The following is a 22,045-nucleotide window of genomic DNA, read 5'->3' as shown; positions in this document are numbered from 1 at the left end:
AATGTGTATAGGCAGTCCTTAGCCCTCTCTCCCTTCATAGTTATATTACAGAATGATTTGGTTGTTTGAAGTTGAGAGTTGATTATGCTACAAAATCCTTTTTGCTCACAGAGTAGCTAATTTTACCTCAATATTACTTTCAGTAGAATTATTTCAATGACTTCATGCATTTTTAAAATTTATAGCATGAAGAAGCACAATGCCAGTATAACTTCATACCTGATTCAGTAAAAAGAGCACATTGCTCACGTGACTTAAGGCCAGTAAATAATTCTGTATGAAAAAGTATTTGACCTTGATACTAAGTAAAAATCAGTCTTTAGCAGCGTCTTTCACATTTTTGACATGATTTGTATAATGACCCAAACATACAAATATGGTATATGATGGAAGAATATTTACATACAGTATCCTTAAACACATATATACACACACACAATATGCTATACTCTCATATTTTCTCATCTATTTTATTTTTTAAGGCAAGTCATTACACAAATTGATTTCATGCCCACTCTGAATTATCCTATGAAATGTAAAAAGTATCACAAATTAATAGGAAAAAAACTAAATAGAGAATAAAGTAATCCTGATAGTGATGGAAAAACAAAAAGACTACCCAAGGACTGAATTTTCATCACTGTGCAATACACATTAAGATATTGAAGGGTTTGTGTATTCACTGATGAATTTCTTACTTAAGTGTATGGAGTGAGTTGTCAAATTCATTCTTTAAACCAACAAGATTAAATTCTTATTCATATGACAACATTGTAAACTATTTTCCAGGTTAGCTTAACATTGACATTTTTTAATGTTAATACTATTATGGTTATAGCATTTCTAAAGAAGTTTTCTTATGTTTTCTCCTTTGCACCATTTGTTGTCTCTATTTTGGTGTCTGGGTTGTAAAGCCAGATTTGCTGCTTTATCTTTCTTTGTTTTCCTATTTGGGTTCCTTTTTTAACCACACAATGGATCTTTCTTTACTTTCTTACTCTCCTCTCCTTTTTACCTCTCTCTCCCCTTCTTTTTCCTACTTTGTATCCTTCTTTGCCTGAAACTCAGTACTCAAAATCCATATCAGATTTATCTTTATTTTAGAAATTTATCTAGAAAACTCCTCTAAATACTGTTTAGAAGTGATTTATAGCTTTGATTATGTTTAAGGTATTAATATCATCATATTAGGTGGAAACAAAATGAATTTAACCTATTTTACTTTCATTCTGATAGCATGTGAGGTCTTGGGGAGCATACTAGACTGCTCAAAAATTGTTAAAATCTTTGTGTATTAATAGCTAATGATTTGAAACACAAAAGTTGGTAGTGAGTTCCAAAATGCTTTTTAATTTAGCAAGTGTTATTGTTCTAATTTTTTACTTATAAAATGATTATTTCAAGGAAATTTAATGACTAGAGAAAATCACATGGAAAATAAAAGAATAATAAAAAATTTTTTGAAAGCAGCACAGTTTAATATAAGACTGCAGAATGTTTATTATTCCTTAATGTCTCAGTATTTTAAAGCATAAAATTTATGGTCCATAGACAAGTATACCTCTACTGCTAATTTACTTAGGGTAAATATAGTTGTTTAGAGAAAGCTTATGTTAAACTACTTTTTATAAAAAAAATAGTGTCTATAACAAAATTATGAACTTCGCAGCAACTTGGATGGACTTAGAGGCAATAATACTTAGTGATCTATCACAGAAACAAAGAACCAAGTATCACATGTTCTCAGTCATAAGCGGACCTTGAACAACTATCCTAATACTATAAGAAAGGGGTTGGCAGTAGTGGGAAACTGCCGGATTGAGTGGTGGGGAGGGTCGTTGGGCCTGGTGGGCACACCTCATCAACAAGGGTGCCTGCATAATGAACATTTGTATACCTAGCCCTGAATTGTATCCCATATATTTAAAATTAAAAAATAGTGTTGGCTGGGCACAGTGACTCCAGCCTGTAATCCCAGAATTTTGCAAGGCTGAGGATCGAGAGGATTGCCTGAGCCCACGGGTTCGGGACCAACCCGAGCAATTTGGTGAGACCTCATCTCCACAAAAAATCAAAAAATTAGCTGGGTGTTGTAGCACACACCTGTAATTCTGACTGCTTGGAAGACTGAGGCAGAAGGATCGCCCGAGCCCAGCAAATCAGCGCTGGAGTTGCCGTGAGCGTGCCACTGTACTACAGCCTGGGCAATGGAGTGAGAGACTCCAACTCAAAAATAAAAAAATAGTGTCAATAATTTAAAATCACATGTCTTAAAATTGGAAAGCATTTGCTTTTAAAAATTACATTTAAATTTTAAAGCTTTTAATGATGGTGGATGTATATGAGCTGAAGAATTTTACCATATACATTTAAATGACTTTTCAAGTATAATAATAGGTTTTGAATATTTCTATGGCATATGTCAGTTCAAATACTGATCTCTGGTTACCTCAGCTGACAATAACTTACTGGAACATATTTGTCAGCTGCACTTTACGTAGATAGTGAAAGTCTCAAACTACTGATTCCATTGAATGGCATTATTTGTAAGAACAATAACAACTGAAATTAATTGAAGAACGATAAACATTAAAGACATTCTGCGGTTCTGAGATCTCTTAATAAAATAATGCTATTATCTTCATTTATGCTGCTGTTTCTGGGACATTCCTATTGTTGAGTTACCTGTTCTTGACAACCACAAAAGTAGTATCTATAAGGAACAGCAGAGGCTTTAAGTGAAGTTCAGAATGATGATACCTGATGAAAAGCTAAAGTGTCATTCAAATTGTAAATTTGTAGTTGCCTAGGAGTCAGAGTTTTCTTTCTGCCAATGCATTATCAAACAAGCAACAACAGAACAAGTATTTTGTTATAATTCCTGGAAAATATTTCTTAAACTTTTGGACAATTTATATTTTCAATATTGAACATGCCTTAACAAATCTGTTATTTGCATCTATACACTAGAGTAAGTAGATGAAAGATATTTTATTGTTGAAGAAATTGAGTTGGAAAGTTTAATTAGACTGCTTAAATCAAATGACTTATATTGGTGACAGAGCTGTCTAGTAATGTTCTTTTTTCAGCAGTGTAAAGAAACATCTTTAAATTATAGGTCTAAATTTGTTTTATAATGTGTTAATTTTTAAAACTTACATCAATGGAGTGCATTTTCTTCTGCAGAACAGTGCAGCTGAAATTGAGATTAGTGCTTTAAAATATGCCGAGATTGTGGGAAAGTATTAATACTCAAATTACCTGCTAAAATAATTTAATGGGAGTCCTTGCAAGAATTCAATGAGGATTTATTCTATTATCCTTTCCTGTGATTTTTTAATGGTGGCATTTCTTTATGTTTTATGTTTTGATACCTCTGGTTATTTTTACCCATAAATGAGCCCTCTGTTTTATACTGTGATAAGGCTCCATTAAATAAGCCTTTGAAGGGAATGCTGAGAATAGACCAATGCTAACATAAAGTTTATATAATTGTGAGTTTATAATTGTAAGGTGTTTCTTATCATCAAGGACAATTATGTAATAATAGTATTTGGTTTTTATAACAACATTGTTAGGTGGAAGTGAAAGCTGTCCCTGTTTCTCAGAAAAAAACATCTTTACAACAAGATCAAGTAAAGAAATCTCAAAGGATTCCTGGCAGTCCTGCAGTAACAGCTACATCTGCTAATACTGACATGACTTTTGGTGGGCTGGCATCACCAAAGCTGGATGTTTCATATGAACCAATGATAGTGAAAGAGGCTCGATATATTGCCATAACAATGATGAAGGTAATTTATTTTACTTATCGGAGAATTTTAGTTTTCAACATTTATTCATTTTAAAAAATTTCAGTGATTTCAATGCAGACACAAAATTACAGATCTAAACAGCTGTTGGTAGATGTTAAACTTGCAGTAACACTTATAAGATAATGCTAGCTTCCTTCAGAGAAGATTTTCATTGGTTTTTGGCAGCTGACTAGAGAAGATTGCCAATTATAAGTTGGTTAATCCGGTCAGATTGCGGTGGTTTAGGCTGGGTTTCATTTCCTGCAAAAATATTTGTCTATTTGCAATTTACTGTTACTGCTAAGGTGTAGCTCTTTAGGGTTTACCCAGGCTACCTTCAATTTGGGGGTTCTCCCAAAGGCTAGGTGCATCTCTTTAGGTTTCCTATCCCTTTTTTGTTTTTGAGGTGGAGTCTCACTCTGTAACCCAGGCTGGAGTGCAATGGCAATCCACAGCCACCCCTGTGTCAACCTGCTGGGCTCCGGGGAACTGCAGGTGCATGCTACCACATCCAGCTAATTTTTTATTTATTTTAGAAACAAGGTCTTGCCAAGTTTCCTGGGCTTGTCTTGAACCCATGTGCTCAGGCAGTCCACTTGCCTTGGCCTCCCAAAGTGCTGGGATTACAGACTGAGACACCGAGCCCAGCCAGTTTCCTACTTCTTTGTGCTTTTTAACTCTCCAATTTATTTAATCAGATTTAAATAATATTTGACTTAAAGATATTTAAGTTATCTTTAGAGGCAGTGTTAGTCTTAATTATCAAAGTGGTCATTACTTGAAGCTGAAGTTGATAATTGTGGCATTTTCAGAGAGCACTGATAAGCAATTGAAGGCTTTTGGGCAGAATGTCATGATTAGATTTGTATTTCATAAAGATCTTGGTGGAATATGGAGAAATGTAGTTGGACAGATGATTAAGAAATATAGCTTGCATTCAGTTTTTTTTTGGAAATTAATGACTTAATCTTGTTGAGCTATGTTGATCACTTGGACTATTGCGTCGTCAATCATAATAGATTTAAGTGATATTTAAGATGTAGAATCAATAGGAGTTGGTGGCTAGGGGATGGGATAAAGAGATAAAAGATAGGAAATAAAAGATGAAGTTTCCATTTTGAGCCTGAGTAGTCAGATTGATCATGAGGAGGAGCAAGTTTTGGTTGAGAAGGTCAATAGATTCCATTTTGAATGAGATGAGTTTTATCTAAAATGCTGAAATATCCATGTGAAGATGTATAAAAGGAAGTTAGATGTACAGACCCGAGTGATCTCAGCCTGACCCCAAGGAAAGGATTTGGGAATCATTAACACTTAGATTACTTATGAGGTCATGGGAATAGATGATATCTTCTGTGCAAATGAAGAGAGAAGTTCCAGGACAGGATCCTTAGAAACACCAGTGTCAGTGATTCTCAGATTTCTGTTTACTTCAGAATTGTCTGGAGCACTTAATTAAATAAGAAGATTTTTCAACCATCCAAAGATTTAGATTTATTGGGGTTGGAGAGAAATTCAGGAATTTGCTTTTAAAATAAACAAGCAAGGTGATTCAGATTCAAAGTCTATACTTTGAGATACATTGATTTACAAGAGCAGTAAAAGGAAATGGGGGCAAAAACCCATATTGGTAAGAATACTAGCTAAAGAGATGAGACATAGATAAGAAAATAGCTGAAGTAAGTGTTAGTAAGTTGATCCAGGCCTTTGGCTATAGAAAGAACTGGAGGAGGTGGAGGTGAGTGAAAGCTTTGGAGTTTAGAGTCTACATAGAAAAACATGTTTGAATACCGACTAGAAGACAACTATGAGAAAGGAACCACTAAAGATGCTCTAAGAGATAAAAATGGCATCTAGGACTTAGGTCATCGGATTGGCCTAAAATAGGAGTAGTGCTTGTTTCATTCTGCTAGGAGAGGGAAAAGAAAGTTTAACTCAGATGCTAATAAATTTTTAGGTTTTGCAGCCAAAGGAATTATTTAAAATAGTAATTATGTATTTTATGGAAGTGATAGATCTTAGGGTCAAGATTTTGCAACAAAGGGGGAAAATGGAATAGTTACTGTAGAGGTGGAAAAAAAGAGCTGATCAGAAATTAGTTGAAATTGAAGATCATATGTCAATAGCTGTATGAGTCATATGAACATGAATTTTAAAAATAATCATTTGGGTTGATCTAGCATTGAAATTTTCCCAGGTAATTCAAAAAAACAATGAAACAAGGGAGATGAGCATGTGGTCGTTAAAGAGAGGACACTGGAGCCTCAGTTGGTTTGGAAAGAAAGAGGATTCAGAGAGAGAAAGTCAAGGAGGTAAGAGGAACTTAGAAGTCAGGATAGGTAAAGTAGGAGTTATTAAGGTAGAAAACAGGCCATTGTATTTTGATTTTGGAGATGGAACAGTTCTAAGCAATGTCACAGTTATCTGACTTATAGTGTGAGTGGCTGAAATAAAGTTGAAATTAAAGTTATTTGGGTAAAAAATAAGGGAACTGACAAGTTAGAGTTTTAGATGAATTGTCCACTGGCTATTAAAGAATTCAAAGCTAAACATTCTTCTTCATTTCAACATACATTTAAGGAGCTTAATTTCTGGTCTCCTTACTTCCCTAATCATTCTTTTAGTTTCATATGAAAATACTTCAATTTGTATAATTTTTTAAAAATCTAGTTACCACAACTGAATGTAGTATTTCAAGAATGTTCTTAGTGACCCGGGCTTAGAACAGGTGTACAAAGCTATTCCCAAACTGTCTCTTTGAGGTGTTAATTCATGCTCCAGGAAAGCAGATATTCTTTTATCAACCATTCATAGATATTATGTGCCTGCCCAGGAGTGAGCCAACTATTGTGGAGAATGGAAAAGTGAAATATGGTCACTTCTTTTGTTATTCAGTGTGATAATATGTAATTGAGGGAAAGTGATGGAGTGGAAAATACATTGTACTGGGAGTCTAGAAACTTGGGGTATTCCTGCTTTTAATACTTTGCATGGCTAAGGAACTGAACTTGCATTTTTCTCATGTGTAACTTATGAGTAGGTAAAGGTAGTTAGATCATTTCTGAATCACCTTGATGTAAACAGAAAGGATGGAGAGAAAGAAAGTGCTTGTGAATGTGCTTCTCTTTACTATAAAAATAGGAAAAGTTGCAAGCGGATGAACAGTTGGAGATCTTGACCTGAACTGTGAAAAATAATGCTTAACTTGGTAATGTTATAGTGAAATGAAAGTATTGGGAAGAATGTACCAAGTTTCATGTACCTACAGCCCATTTTTGTCTTTATTGTTTACCGTAATTGTTTCAGATCTTTTTGGTTTTTTTTATTTAAAAAAACAGATTGTTGCAGGTACAGTTGAAGACTGTAATCCCTTCCCAGACCCATGCCCACCTTTCCTTAGAGGTATCCACTATCCTGAGTGTAATGGTTCTCAGCCCCAAATATATTTTCATACTTCTATTGAATACAGACTTATCCATAAACAAGATATTTAGAATTGTTCAGTATAGTTTCCAAAAGTTTGTATTATGCATATTATTTTCTCAGTTTTTTTGCTCAACATTGTTTTAGAAGTTTAGCCATGTACCTTGTTAGTTCATTCATATTAACTGGCTTAAAGTATTCCTTTGGGTTACTGTTCCATAATCTGTCCATTCTCCCATTAATGAACTTTAAACAAATAACTGTATTGAAATAAACATCCTTGTATTTGTCTCCTTTTGCACATGAACTAGTTTCTCTGAGATATTTTCCTAGAAGTGGAGATGCTAGACTGTAAGGCGTGTACATCTTCACCTACATTAAATACTGCCAAAGTGTACCCTCCCATGAGTAATATATGAAAGTACCAGTTGCTACACTTGATTCTTACCAACAGTTTAATAACTATGATATGATTTATTTTGTTGTTTTAATTTGCATTACTTGATGCCCAGTTTAATTGAATAACTCTTCTAGTGTTTGACCTTTCAGATTTCTTCTTCATTGAATCTTCTTTATTCTCATTTTTTTTGTGTGTGTTGTTTCTCTCTATTGTATGGATTAGTTCTTTCCTTATACAATAAGGATGCATACTCCCTTGGGGTTATATGAGTTACAAATCTCCTACCGGGTAGAGGCTATCTTTATAGTTTCTTTGTTTTAGATAAATTTAAAATGTTAATATATTTAGAAGGTGTTATATTATTTTTTTCCTTCTACTCTTTTTTAAAGTTTTGTTTCTTTACTTTTGGGATCTTTAATACACCTAGAATTTACTTTTTGTAAACGGTCTGATATAGGTAATTGAGTTTTTATTTTTCTCCTACCTGGATAACCAGCTATCTGAGCACTGTTTATTGAATATTTTATTGTTCATTAATTGAGAATGTTTGTAATGATTTTAAGTTGTTTCTGGTCTCTGTCTTAAAGGTTTATGAAAATTATTCATTTGAAGAACTGCGTTTTGCATCACCAACTCCTAAGAGGTAAGAATCATTTTCTCAAAGCACGGCCAAAACGTGGTATCAACTGCTTGCAACTGTAATCATGCTGCATTATGACTTTATTTTCAATAAATAAATATTTTATATATTTTTAAAATTTCCAGTAGAGACTTCTTACATATAATAATGTATAGATTTGCAGGTAGCACGTATTTATAGTCAACTGTAATAATGCCAGTATGTTACAGTATACTAAGGTACTAGAGAAAGAATGCTTAGTATCTAAAAATGTATAAATTGGCTTTTTTAGGGTTAATTAGCTTGGGTTTTGATTTTTTTGTTGGTATTAAAAAATTTTTTTTTCTCTCCTTAGTGAGTTGTGGAGAGATTTCACTGTGAGTTGTGGAGAGATTTCACTGTGTGGTGTGCTTTTATTTGATTATAATGTCTTAATTTTTCAGCCCATGAGTAATCTGTTAACTCCAGATTTAAGCAGTTTTTTTGGTTAGCGTTTTATTTGTTAGGAGAAATACTTTTTAAAACATACAGTTGAAAAAAATAATTAGTTGCATTATGCTTTAGATAGATTACCGCTATAGAATTTAGAAAAAAACCTAAAGTGAATCTGAGAAAACAGAATCATTTGTAAACTTCGTCGTATCACGTCATATGACTTAATTAGAAATTAACAGATTACTTTGACTTTATCCTGACATATATGCAAAGTAGAGTTGTGACGTACTATCTAGAAAGTTTTCTATCAACATAGCAAAGTTTTGAGAATGTGTCTTTGGGAATAGGAAAGTAGCATTTTGTCTGTGGCTTAATTATATTTTTAAAATTTATACCTCATCACAAATTTTTATAAAATAGTTATGAACAATATACATTTATACCATGTTAAACAAGAACATATTGACCATTTGCTAGCAAATAGGTTTTCATATACATAGGGCATTTTATACCTATTGTCTAAATAAATTTATTCACTAAGCAAACATGATTAAGCATTTGTTACGTGAAAGGCACCGTTACAGACCCTGAGATGCATTTATGAACAAGAGCACAATGGTGCTCATTCTTGTAGCATTTACTTTCCTGGAGAGAAACAAACTGTAAATGAGAAGAAAAAATAATAGTAATAAATAAAGCTATTCGATAGATAGTGACAGGGATGAGGCAGATGGCTAAAGTACTGGATTACAGGAGAGGCCTATTTGAAAAAGTGTTACTTGAGTAGAGAGCTGGGTGGTAGTTGGCCATGTAAAGATTTGGGGAAGTTCATTCTAGGTAGAGAGAACAAATGGTGGATGGAGCTTGATGTCTTTGAGGAACAGAATGAAAATGGGGCTGGAGAACAGTGAGCAAGAGGGAAGATGGTCGAAGATGAGGTTAGAGAGCTAGGCAAGGTCCTTGTTACTTTAGGGACTTGGCAGGCTATGTTAAGGCGTTTGAGTTTCCTTTAAACAAGTTTATTTGGAAGATTTTAAGCAGAAAGTAACAGTCTGCTTTATCATTTTTAAAAGATCATTTTGGCTACTCTCTGAAGAATGAACTATAAGGGAGCAAGAATAGAAACATAGATGAGTTAGAGACTATTAGGTGGCTTGGACTAGGGGTGGAAGGGTGTTGGCATTGGAAATGTAGAGATGTGGATGGATTTAGGGATTATTAGAAGGCAAAACAGGCTTTGTTGCTAGGATGGAAATAGGAGGTGAAGGAAAGTAAGGAATCAAGAATGATCATAGATTATTTTTTGCTACAGTAGCTACATAGATCAAGAGTTTGCCAGCTTTGGCCTGCTGACCAAATCTTGCCTGGTGTCTATGTTTACAAATAAAATTTTGTTAGAGCACAGCCTTGCTCATTAGTTTATGTATTGTCTGTGACTGCTTTTGCACTGCAATGGTAGAGTTAAGTGGTTGTGTAAAAGACTCTTTGGTAAAATATACTAGACTATCATTACAAAAATGTTTACTGACTCTGGTATAGATTGTCATGATTTTTGTGAGAATCAAGAAGTATGAGGAATGAGCAGGTATTTTTTGCCTGTTTAGTTTTGTAACATGTGTAGGGAATGTTGAAAATAAGAATTTTTCTTTGAACACATGTTAAAATTGAGATGCCAAGATACCACTTAGTTATTTAAGTAAAGATGCCAACTAAGCAACTGGAAATAACAGTTTGAAACTCAGGGGAAAGATAAATTTAGGAGTCATTTATAAAGAGATGGTATTTAAAACTGAGGAATGAATGAATCAGCTAGACTGGTGGCATAGGCCGGGTGTGGTGATTTATGCTTTAATCCCAGTACTTTGGGAGACCAACATGGGCGGACTGCTTGAGCCCGGGAGTTCAAGACCAGCCTGGGCAACATAGTAAGACCTCGTCTCCTGGGACATTCCTTAAGTTAAAGGGTTAAAGGGTAGTCAGAAGAGGGAAGGCAACAACACACTGAGAAAGAATGTCCAGCGAGATAAGAAAAAACAAGGAAAATGTCGCAGAAGCAAAAAGAAGGAAAGTAAGAGTTGTTAGCTATCAAATGCTGCTGAGAGATTGCTGAGGATGAAGAAATGACCATTGGATTTGGGGACATGGTGGTCATTGTTGACTTTGACATCAGTAATTATAATGAAGTATTGGAAGCATAAGCCTAGTTAGGATAAATTGTGGATCAGAAGTAGAAATGAGATTATGGTTAGGGTGGTTATAGTCAATTGTTTAGATAAATTTTGGTATAAATGGGAGAAGAGATATAAGACCATGGTAGAGAAGACTATACTATCAAGGGGAAATATTAATTAAGATAGGAGATTCTCAAGTTTGTTTGTATGCTAATGTTAGAAAAATGAGAGTAATTGATGATACATGAGAGATGCTCAATGCTTACATCATGGAAGTGTTAAGGAAATAAGATCCATAACACAAGAAGAGGGTCTGGCTGTGTATACGATCCAGGTCACTTCTTGCATTGTGTATGAGAGAAGGCAGGGAAAAGTAGATTTATTAATCTGTTTGCAACTTTAATGTTAAGTCTAATTGCTTATTTTTTCACTAAAGAAAGAGGTGAGGTCCTGATCAGCTGATAGTGAGGAAAGGGGGTGATGGAGGTTTGAGGTAAGAAAGGAGTGAATTCAGTCGTTTTGGAGAGTAGGAAAACATACTATGTCAGGACAGTAGAATTGCCAGGCAGTAAGATAATACAAGCAGAAATAAAATGTTTGCTACTGTAATTATATTAGCTGTTTAACCGAAAGTAAAATTTTCAATATCTATTTTACTTATTTTCAGACCCAGTGAGAATATGCTGATTCGTGTCAATAATGATGGAACTTATTGTGCAAATTGGACTCCAGGGGCTATTGGACTTTATACTATTCATGTTACCATTGATGGCATTGAAATAGGTATTGTTTTTAAAGCTATGAGTTGCTTATTTCAAAGAACTGGAATCAAAATCATCTCTGTTCTAGCTTTTTCCCTTTAACTTGTGTCATATCTATGGACAGTTTTCATAATTTATTTGGGGCTTTGTTTTCTCATTCACAGTGAGTAAGATTCTAATATTGTATAATAATTCACGACGTCTGCTCAGGCATTGTAACTCTTGTGACTTCTTTCCTTCATTCCCTGATGTGACCAGTCAGATGTAATCCCCTCCATGCTGCTGTGTTGCCCTGTGCATACTGTCTTCCCCTTGTGATATGTCTATATCTCCTGGCTGTGAGCTGAAACCATTTCATCATGTTTGGATCTTTCAGTGTAGCTCAGTACCTGACACACAATGGTTGCTCAGTAAATATAGGTGAATGAATGAATTTTCTTTATATACTGTGTTAGTCAGGGTTCTCCAAAGAGACAGAACCAACAGGATATATATATACACATGATGTACTTCATAACACCGTTTTGGCCAGTGAAAAATAGCACTATCATATTCATATGATAGTGGTCCCATAAAATTATAATACCATATTTTTACCGTTCTTTGTCTATGCTTAGATATGTTTAGATACATAAACATTTAACATTGTGTTGCAGTTTCCTGCAGTATTCAGTACAGTAACATGCTATACAGGTTTGTAGCCTAAGAGAAATAGTCTGTACCATCTAGCCTAGATGGGTAGTGGGCTGTACCATCTAGGTTTGTGTATGTACATTCCATAATGTTTGCACAATGATGGAATCACCTGATGCACACTTCCAAGAATATAAATCCTGTCCTTGAGTGACACATGACTTTATAGATATATAAGAAGGGATTTATTAGGGAAATTGACTCACACAATTTTGAAAGCAAAGAAGGCCATCTGCAAACTGGGACACTGGGATGCCAGTGCCTTCAGAATCAGAGAAGCAGGTAGTATAACTCTCAGTCCGAGGCCAAGGGCCTGAGAATCTTAGTGGCCACTGATATAAGTCCTGGAGTCTAAAGGCCAGGGAACTTGGTGTTCTAATGTTCAAGTACAGATGAGGAATAGTGTAACCCAGCTCCAGAAGATAGGTAGACATATTTACCATTCCTCTGTTTTCCTCCAGATCCCCAGCTGACTTTGTGGTGTCTGTCCCCATTGAAGGCACATCTTCCCCACTTAGTCCACTCAGATTCATTTGCCAGTCTCCTCTGGAAACACCTCACAGGCCCCAAAATGATACTTTACTAGGTATCTAGATATTCCTTTATCCAGTCAGGCGTACACATAAAATTAAGCATTGTAACCATTAACTTTGAAAAACATATTGCTTTTCCTTTGCCTTACTTTTAAACTACCTGTATGATAGGCTAATAGTTGAATGAGACTCTAGTGTTCATTGATGTGAATTTCCTGTAACTATTCTTCTTAATGTTCCTCAAGAAAAAGGGTTTCTGTGATTAGATATATTTAAAAAACCTGGTTTGGGTCTAGCATTCCTTAAATGCTTGGGACCAGAAGTAGCCTCAATTTCAGTGTTTTTTGGATTTTGGAATATTTGTATTATACTTACTGATTGAACATCCCTAATTCAAGAATCCAAAATTCAAAATTCTCCAGTGAACATTTCTTTTGAGTATCATGTCAGTGCTCAAAAAATTTTGAATTTTGGAACATTTGGATTTCAGATTTTCAGATCAGAGATGCTCAAACTGTATTTTATAGTCTGACTTGAGACATTTATATAATCTAAATCGACATATTAAGGATTCTGAGAAATTCTGAAATTAAGAACCTTGTCTAACTTTGTTTAATCATTATCATGGGATGCCTTACATGTGGGAAAGGGAAAGACATTGTGGAGACAGAAGTATTACTGATTAATATTTCACCAGATACCCTTTGGGAGCCCTGCTTTTAAGTAGTTAGTTTTGGCAGTGGAGGTAAAGAGGTACTTTACATTTATATAACTGTATATTCTTACACATTAACATAACTACAGCATCAGATATATCAAATTCATCTGTACCAGAGCCCTTTGTCCATAGCATATCCATAAAGCCTTTAGTTCAGCAAACATTTTGTTTTTTTTTAGTTCTGAGCAAACTATTGTCTAAGTAAGGTAATTCCTGTCAATGTTGACAATTTATTGAGAACTGCCGTGATAAAACCGGCAAACAAAAATCATTATGAAGTAGACTATCAGTAGTGAGACACAAGAGATACAAATTAAGAAGGAATTCAAAAGTGAAGGTAGTCAAGAATCACACTGTGAAGATTTTTTTCTTTCTAAAAATAATGGAGACTAGGCATGATAGCTCACACCTGTAATCCCAGCACTTTGGGAGGTTGAGATGAGAGGATTACTTGAGCACTTTGTTCTACACTTATATATTTAAAATCATTTAGTCCTCACAACTTCTCAGTGAGTTGGGTGCTTTTACTCTTTACATTTTATAGATGAAAAATTGAAGCACAGACAATCAAACAATTAGGGACCGATGTGGGAACATCCAAGGCAGTTTACTATGAGAACCTCAGCTTTTAACAACCGTGCTATACTGCCTGTCAGTCATTGAGATGACCGGTATAGATCATGAATGGTATGCTGAGGAACTCAAATCATTCTGCAAAAAAGATACCTGCACACGTATGTTTGAAGCTCTATTCACAGTAGCAAAAACATGGAACCAACCATCTGCCCATCGAAGCTGGACTGGATAAAAAAAATGTGGTACATATACACAATGGAATATTATGCAGCCATAAAGGACAAACATATGGACTTTGCAGCAACTTGTATGGATTTAGGGTCGATCATACTCAGTGATCTATCACAGAAACAAAGAACAGAGTACCATATGTTCTCACTCATAAGCAGACATTGAACAATTGTCATAGTACTATAGAAAAGGATTGGCGGTAGTGGTAAACTGCCAGGGGAGGGATGGGATTGGCAGTTGAGAGAAATTGCCAGGGGAGGGAGGAGAACACCTTATCAACAAGGGTACCTGCGTAATGAACATTTGTATACCTAACGCTGAATTGTACCCCACATCTTTAAAATAAAATAAAATTGAAAAAAATTTACTCACACAAGGGTTTCTTTTTATTTTTTTTCAGTATCATTTCATACATTCTAGTTAAAAAATGGGAGCTCTTTTTTCCCCTTGAGATTCTGAAACATCTCTTTAGAATCTCAGGGTCATTTAAAAAATATTTCTCTTTTTTATCCTGTTAAATATCAGTAACTTTGAAAGGTTAGATATTAGATGTTTGTTTTAATTGTTTAAAATAGCCTGTGAATGTTTATAAGGTAAAGTTTAAGAATCCCCGCTCTCTTTTATCCTTGAATTTTATAGTTCCCTTCTTTTTCTGACAGATGCTGGCCTAGAAGTAAAAGTAAAAGACCCACCAAAAGGGATGATACCACCAGGAACTCAGCTGGTCAAACCAAAGACAGAACCACAGCCAAATAAGGTTAGGGTAGAATGAAATCAGAACCTAAATCATTCAGATATAAAAATTTTTTCATTGATGCTTAGCCATTAAAAACCTAATATTTCGCTTTATTTCAGTATTTGAATTCTAAATATCCTTGAATAAATTCAGAGAGTCATTCATGATCATTTTATTATTTCTAAATTATACAACCTTTTTTTGCTTCCTTGTGTGATGTTGTAGTAATTTGTAGACGTAAGCTTCCTGCTGTTGAATGTTTACAATTAACAAAAATACTACTGAAGTTAAGTGTAAAGTTTGCAAGGTGAATATATCCTGTACTGTTAAAAGAAAAATTAATTTCTAAAATCTAAAGAGTAAGTACAGGCATTTTGGTAAGCTGCCTGTTATAAAATGAAACTGTCATGGAATTTATATCATATTTTTCTAAAAGGAAAAAGTGGATTTCATATTTTTTAGCATATGTCTTCAAAATTTAGAAAGGAAATTATAAACATATATAATAATTTTCTAAGTTTTTTTCAGCAGTACTTGTCAATACTTAAAACGTTCTCTTGTTATTGTAGTTATAAACTACTGTTATTTGCAAAGAAAAGCCTACAAATAATTTTGGAAACTTTGTCAGAATTTTGGTAATTTCAAATCTGTTTAGTTTTATTCCTTGGTACTTTTAAGTTCTTTATTTCATGTTTTTCCTGTCTCACTGAGTATCTTTACCTTTCTCAGGTTCGAAAATTTGTGGCCAAGGACAGTGCAGGGCTCCGCATCCGAAGCCATCCTTCCCTCCAGAGTGAGCAGATAGGCATAGTAAAAGTTAATGGAACTATCACTTTTATTGATGAGGTAATTGATGAAGAAACCCTTGGTAATAAATTTTGGACAGAAACTTTTTACGTTGTTTACACAGTAATAAGTTTACTAGATTGTCTGTTAGAATATGTTTTAAGCAACTTGGGACATATTTTGAATATTATTTTACAGAATAAGTTCATTGAGTTTCAAACATTTCATTTATTTTATCATAAAAAATATATATATGATGGACATGAAAAGAACAGTAAAAGTGTTCAACATAGTATTCAGAACCTATATAAGTATTCACGGAACATGGGTATAGTTTTTCATGAATTTTCAAAACATTGTTTGTTTTAAAATGTGTTTCTTGTACTGCTTTAACTTTGGATAATATACCTTTCTAGTAGTACAACCAAGTAACTTCTGGTTATTAAAATATTTATAGGGGAAGATTTTATAATCTCACCATATGAATTATATTGTGTTAGCATTCCTTTCTGCTTTGTTCCCCTAGAGGTTTTCTCATACTTACTTTCTGTAAAAACTAGATGCTTAATCTCCATATCTGCCATTATTTGCCTGCATTAAAGCCTTTCAAACCTTGCTAGCCTCATAGTAGTTACAGGAGGGCCTGGTTTGTTTCCTTTGGTTTTTTCCCTTAGATCCACAATGATGATGGTGTGTGGCTGAGACTGAATGATGAGACAATAAAGAAGTATGTTCCTAACATGAATGGTTATACTGAAGCCTGGTGCCTGTCTTTTAATCAACATCTTGGCAAGAGCCTTCTGGTCCCTGTTGACGTAAGTGAAAGGTGGTTTTAAAAAGCACTATAGATATACTCTGTTCTTATTACAGGACTTTCTTTAATTAAGGCTTTTCAGTTCTGAGGTAACCCACAATTAAGACATTTTCACTTTATGAGTACTTGAATTTTTCAGGGCTTCTATGTAGTGACAATAATGTTTGGCAAGGTTAAGTCCTTAGTGGCTTATCAGGATCCATTACAGGTAGGAGGTAGTAAATTAAAACTAGGCCTGCTGAAATCCTTCCAAAGAGGTTAAGGGTAAGAGTAGTTATATATTTTTTTTCTCCTCTTTTAATTTATACTACTGTTTGGAATGAATTCCAGACTAAAACGTCTGAACTTGGAATCATTATACACTGAAAAACATGTATAAATATATGTTATGTTGGCATTTTAAAAATAGTTCTGTGTGTTTTGTCTAATCTTGATTCTTTTCTTTCTTGACTTATGTTGTTATTATGGTACTATAAGATGGATTCTTAAACTTGGGATGCTGTATTACTAGTTGAGAGTAAATCCCAGTCTTTGAAAGCATTTTTGGGCCATTTTGATAAATATAGAGTTAGAATCGATGTTTACATGATTGCTGTATTACAAAATATGATAGCAACCCAATATCTTTTTGCATAATTTAACCAGAAAAGTATGATTTTTCTGTTTTTCACTACTCTCAGAAGTTCATGCTCCTTATCCCAGTGCTAACAAATAGCAGTGGTAAAATTTTATTTTTAAAAAAGCTTAGTATTTTAAACAGCTGCATTTCTTAAACAATGTATAAAGTTTGCTTATTATATCAAACCATTCAATATATTGTGTTTTTCTCCTTGACTGTCCATAATAGTATTCTCCAATGCAGTAATTTATGTAAGATTATTCCTTGTGGAAAAAAATATTGGAACTTCTGTTTAAATTTATTGATCTCATTCTTTTTTAGATTCTTTTGTATTTGTTTTATAATAGCACAATGGAGATTTTATAGACAGTAGATACATAATCAAGAAAACTTGGAGAGTGTTGACCTACTGCTTTACTGAGATGAAGCTGAACAATGATACATCTATAATTAAAATAATAAACGTTACATTAAAGAATCAGATCTTCTTAAATTTTACTCAGATTTATACCTGCAATTAAAAATAATTTTGACTCTCTGGAAAAAGAGTGACTACACTGGAAGAGAAATAATAGTTTTTTATCATCTGTGGCTAAAAAGTTGACCTAAGATAGTTTGAAACCATTTTTCATTATAGTAACCAAATATTTCTCAGGGTTGTGAAAAGTGTATTTTAAATGAGATACCTCCAACAACCATTTTGTGTATTTTTTTTAACCAATTTAAATTTTTGTGTGTTTTATTTTGAAAAGTTTTCTTAAGTACCTAATAAAACATGGTACTAGGTTACAAAATTAACTGGCCTAGGGCTCCAGACAAATCTGGTATAAAGTTACCTCAGTACAATGTTAACTGAGGACCCACACAGTCAGAAGCTTGGCATAGGCCTACACATAGGCAGTAACAGGCTCAGTTTTCCAGGTTTGTTTCTGTAGGGATTAGAGTCAGCCTCTTAGTCAATAAGTTGCTTATGGGTACCTTACTCTGCAGGGTCAAATGTGATTGGGCATAGAGGGAATAATGATTCAGTTTCATCCCCTCAAGGAAATAACACAGCTAAATAATTGCATCTGCTACTTCTTCCTTTGTGTCTCTTAGTACATATGTTGCTGGAAAAGCACTTCATTTTTTTTCTCCCTTCTTTCTTCAGTCCGTTTGTGAGTAAATCAACTATAATCATAGCTGATAATTGTAAAACACAACTCAATAGAAAAAATGGAACCTAGGAGATCTGAAATAAAATTAGAAATAATTAAAAATCAACATCACTAACTTAAAAAGAATGCAAAAGTACCAAAAAGTCACCTTTAGCAATATTTACATCTACCTCTTCAACCTTTTCTTTTAAAACAATTTCATATTTACATCAATATGTGTACCTTATTTAGATCCAGGTTCAAACAAACTATAGAGGAGATTGGGGGCAGAGGTTTAAAATGTGAACACTGAATATTTGATGATGAACCATTGAAAAAATAGGATTACCATAAATAGCTAAATTTAGAATAAGCTTTAAAAGGCCTTTTCACTGTCTTGCTTATTTACTCATATTTTGGAATTCTTGTGTTCATTGCAAATACAAGCTTTAGCTAAATTTTGGCCTCCCTACCAATAGTTCTACCATTTCTTGGTTAAGAGATACTGGTGTTTTTAGTTCAAGAGTGATTTAAGTGCTTTAGTGTTTAATGCTCTAATTTAGAGATTAAATAGTTTTAGACATTCATATTGTGACTGCATATTTTCAAAAATAATTGTTAAATTGATGAGAAAGGGCTAAATAGATGAAGAATATTTGTGAAGCTTTCATTTTCTATTATGTAGAACTGTTTTTTTCTCTAATTTTTAATTAGTTGTCCAGACTTAAAATTTGGTTTCTGTTGATGATTTTTTCTCTGTACTTCCCAATAATACTATGTCTTTAATTCGTTAATTGCTCATTCAAAAAATATTTGAATTCCTATCAAGTGCAAGCTGGGAAGTAGCTATTGAGTGGAGAGGCGGGTGGGGGTAGACACAAAAAATAAATAGGATGGGATGCAGTTGTTTGTGGGGTGCTCACAACATAATGTGGTAGACAATACTGTATTCAGATAATTGAGTTGCATTGTAGTAAGTTGTAGGATGACTTTACTTAGGAGGTGACATTTGAAGAGGTGTTGGAAAAAAAGTTGAAGAAATTTCTAGACAGAGAATCAAATGTTCAAAGTTGTTAGTTATGCTATATATGTGAACTGATAAATAGTTTCTATGAATGAAGCAGAGGATTTGGTGTAGAAAGCAGACACATACTGGAAAGTTAGGTTTATCTCTCCCTTCTCAGGTGGCACTTAGTCTTTACCAAATAGGAAGGGCTTACTACTTTTTGCAGTTTCCTGTGATTATTGAGTTTTTCTTGCCTTCAGCTCATTTGTATGTGTATACCTATTTCTGTTTTTAAGTTCCTCAAAGGTAAGGGCTCATTATGGATTCCTTACTCAAACTTGTTTCTTCCTAAGTAGTAAATTATTGCACTTTGCTTATAGTAAGTTTTCAGCATTTGTTGATGCTTACTTTTAGTACTTTGCATTTGGTATGACCATGCTGCTTAAAATAATTCCATAACACACATATGTTTCCTACCTTAATTGTTTCACTTAATTCTCATGGTGAGCTGTGATGTTAAATATATTATCATTTTCCTTTCACTGAGGACCCACTCATACAAGATCACAAGTAGAAAGTAGTGGATCTGGTATTGGAACCCCAGGTTTATGTGATTTCAAATCCCATGCTTTTATGTTCCATATGCCTTAATCTAGAGGAGAGATAAGGATAAATAAAGTTATAGCAGAATGAAGGAAATATAGCTAAAAGTCATATTACTTTGGTTAAAATTGCCAAATTATACTATGATTACATATAACCTTATGGGTTGAATGAGGATGAAAGCCACTATATGTATTGAAGAGGACGTGAGTCAGTCTGAGAAGGCATCCTGGAAAATAAATACTTACTGATTTTAAATTAAATTTCTAAAGATTTGGAATCTACCAAATATGACCAGTACAATATTTTATACATCAGGGAAGATGCAAGTTAAATAAAGAGGGAAATCTTTTTTTTTTTTTTTTTGAGTTGGAGTCTCACTCTGTCGCCCAGACTGGAGTGCAGTGGCCTCTCCTGGCCACCACAGCCTCGACCCGCTGGGCTCCGGCGATCCTTCCACCTCAGCCTTCCAAGTAGCTGGAACTACAGGCGCGCGCTGCCACGCCTGGCTGATTTTTTATTTTTATTGTAGAGATGAGGTCTCGCCAAGTTGCCCAGGCAGGTCTCGAATCCACGGGCTCAGGCAATTCACTTGCCTCAGCCTCCCAAGACGCGCGGGATTACAGGCTGAGCCACCGAGCCCGGCTTAAAGAGGGAAACTTTTATGCACATGACATGGGAGACATTTGACTGCCTAGAATGAAGAGCTTAAGTTTTTGGAAGATAAGTTTGCTTCTATGATAGGAGACATTAGTGATTTGAAACTTATACACCTAGTTCTTTGGGTACTTTGTCAAAAACAAGATCTGTCAACATTGTGAAGAGAGTTGGGTGGAAGAGAAAGTTTATATCAAAGAAAGTAGGTGTTATACCAATAGAAGTATTCTAAGATGTCTTTATGATACCCATATAATCTAAATTCTTGCAGAAGCAACTTGGGTCTCTGGACAACTCCATGCATTTATGCAGATCACTTCCTATTTAGGCTGATGGTTGTTCACATATAGAAAATCTGTTGATTTTCCAAAATTTGGGGGATGAAAGAATTGAAAGTATCATTTGATGGTCTCTCTTATAGTATCACCCAGGGTAATTGGTAATATCAGCCAGTGTTTCTTGAATTTTAAATCCAGTTTCAATTTAGGTAACCCAATAATGCTTAGCATTCACATCTTAATATATCCCCAGTTTTTTGGTTTTGTTTTGTTAGTAGGTTTATATGTGTATATATACATAATCTATTTTTAATTTTAATAATATTAAGTCTTTACTTAATACAGCATGCTGTTCTTAGATGTTTAAAGACAGTTTTTTTTCAATCTCTAGCTTAGTGTTAAAATTTCATAAACAGGGGCAGCCGCCTCGGGTCCCCTCCCACTGTGGGAGCTTTCTTGTCCTCTCAATAAATCCTGCTTTCTCAAGAAAAAAAAAAAGTTTCATGAACAGAATGAGATTAAGAGATGGTACTATAATAATTTTGTTTATGCTATGCTTAGTATTCCTGAATTATTTTATTTTTTTGCATTAAAAATGGCAGTTCTTAGCTCTGTGCTTATCTAGCACAATGGAAGTTGTTTTGTTTGTTTGCATGAGCATTTGGCATGGTTGGTTGGTCATGTATTTTTACTGTGATAATTATTCACTTATTTGATCTCTTCTGTCCCTTGAAATATTATCAGCTTAGAGTTACAATGTTGTGTTCATTAATTTAGTTAAGCTTCTAGTGTGCTTTACTTTTCTAATTTTCTTGACAGAACTTTTCTGCCTTTAAAATGATATTTAAGAATAAGATGATTTCAATTTTTGTATATATGGCATATGTCTGTGTGTATATATATACATACATATACATACATATACATATACATATATATACATATGTATATATGTATATGTATATGTATGTATATATATACAGACACACACACATAAACAAATTGTGCTCATATTACTCTATGCAGTTGTACAATATAAAGGCTGACATATTTAAA

The 22,045-nt window shown here is 34.0% G+C and overlaps 1 protein-coding gene across 2 annotated transcripts in view; it reads left to right on the top strand.

Moving 5' to 3' along the window:
- MYCBP2 (MYC binding protein 2, E3 ubiquitin protein ligase) overlaps positions 1 to 22,045 on the top strand; it is a 183,012-nt gene that overhangs the window by 66,007 nt on the left and 94,960 nt on the right. For both annotated transcript variants that reach the window (XM_021709917.1, XM_021709915.1), the window contains exons 27-32: positions 3,579 to 3,794; positions 8,205 to 8,260; positions 11,510 to 11,625; positions 15,014 to 15,111; positions 15,820 to 15,936; positions 16,551 to 16,691. In XM_021709917.1, the coding sequence (XP_021565592.1) occupies positions 3,579 to 3,794; positions 8,205 to 8,260; positions 11,510 to 11,625; positions 15,014 to 15,111; positions 15,820 to 15,936; positions 16,551 to 16,691 (744 nt within the window). The remainder of the gene's footprint in view (positions 1 to 3,578; positions 3,795 to 8,204; positions 8,261 to 11,509; positions 11,626 to 15,013; positions 15,112 to 15,819; positions 15,937 to 16,550; positions 16,692 to 22,045) is intronic.

The sequence above is a fragment of the Carlito syrichta genome, unplaced genomic scaffold (assembly GCF_000164805.1).
Source record: "Carlito syrichta isolate Samal-C Ts95f unplaced genomic scaffold, Tarsius_syrichta-2.0.1 Scaffold287711, whole genome shotgun sequence".
Lineage (NCBI taxonomy): Eukaryota > Metazoa > Chordata > Mammalia > Primates > Tarsiidae > Carlito > Carlito syrichta.
Note: the sequence above shows the minus strand (reverse complement) of the source record. Positions and strands in the feature narration are given on the sequence as shown.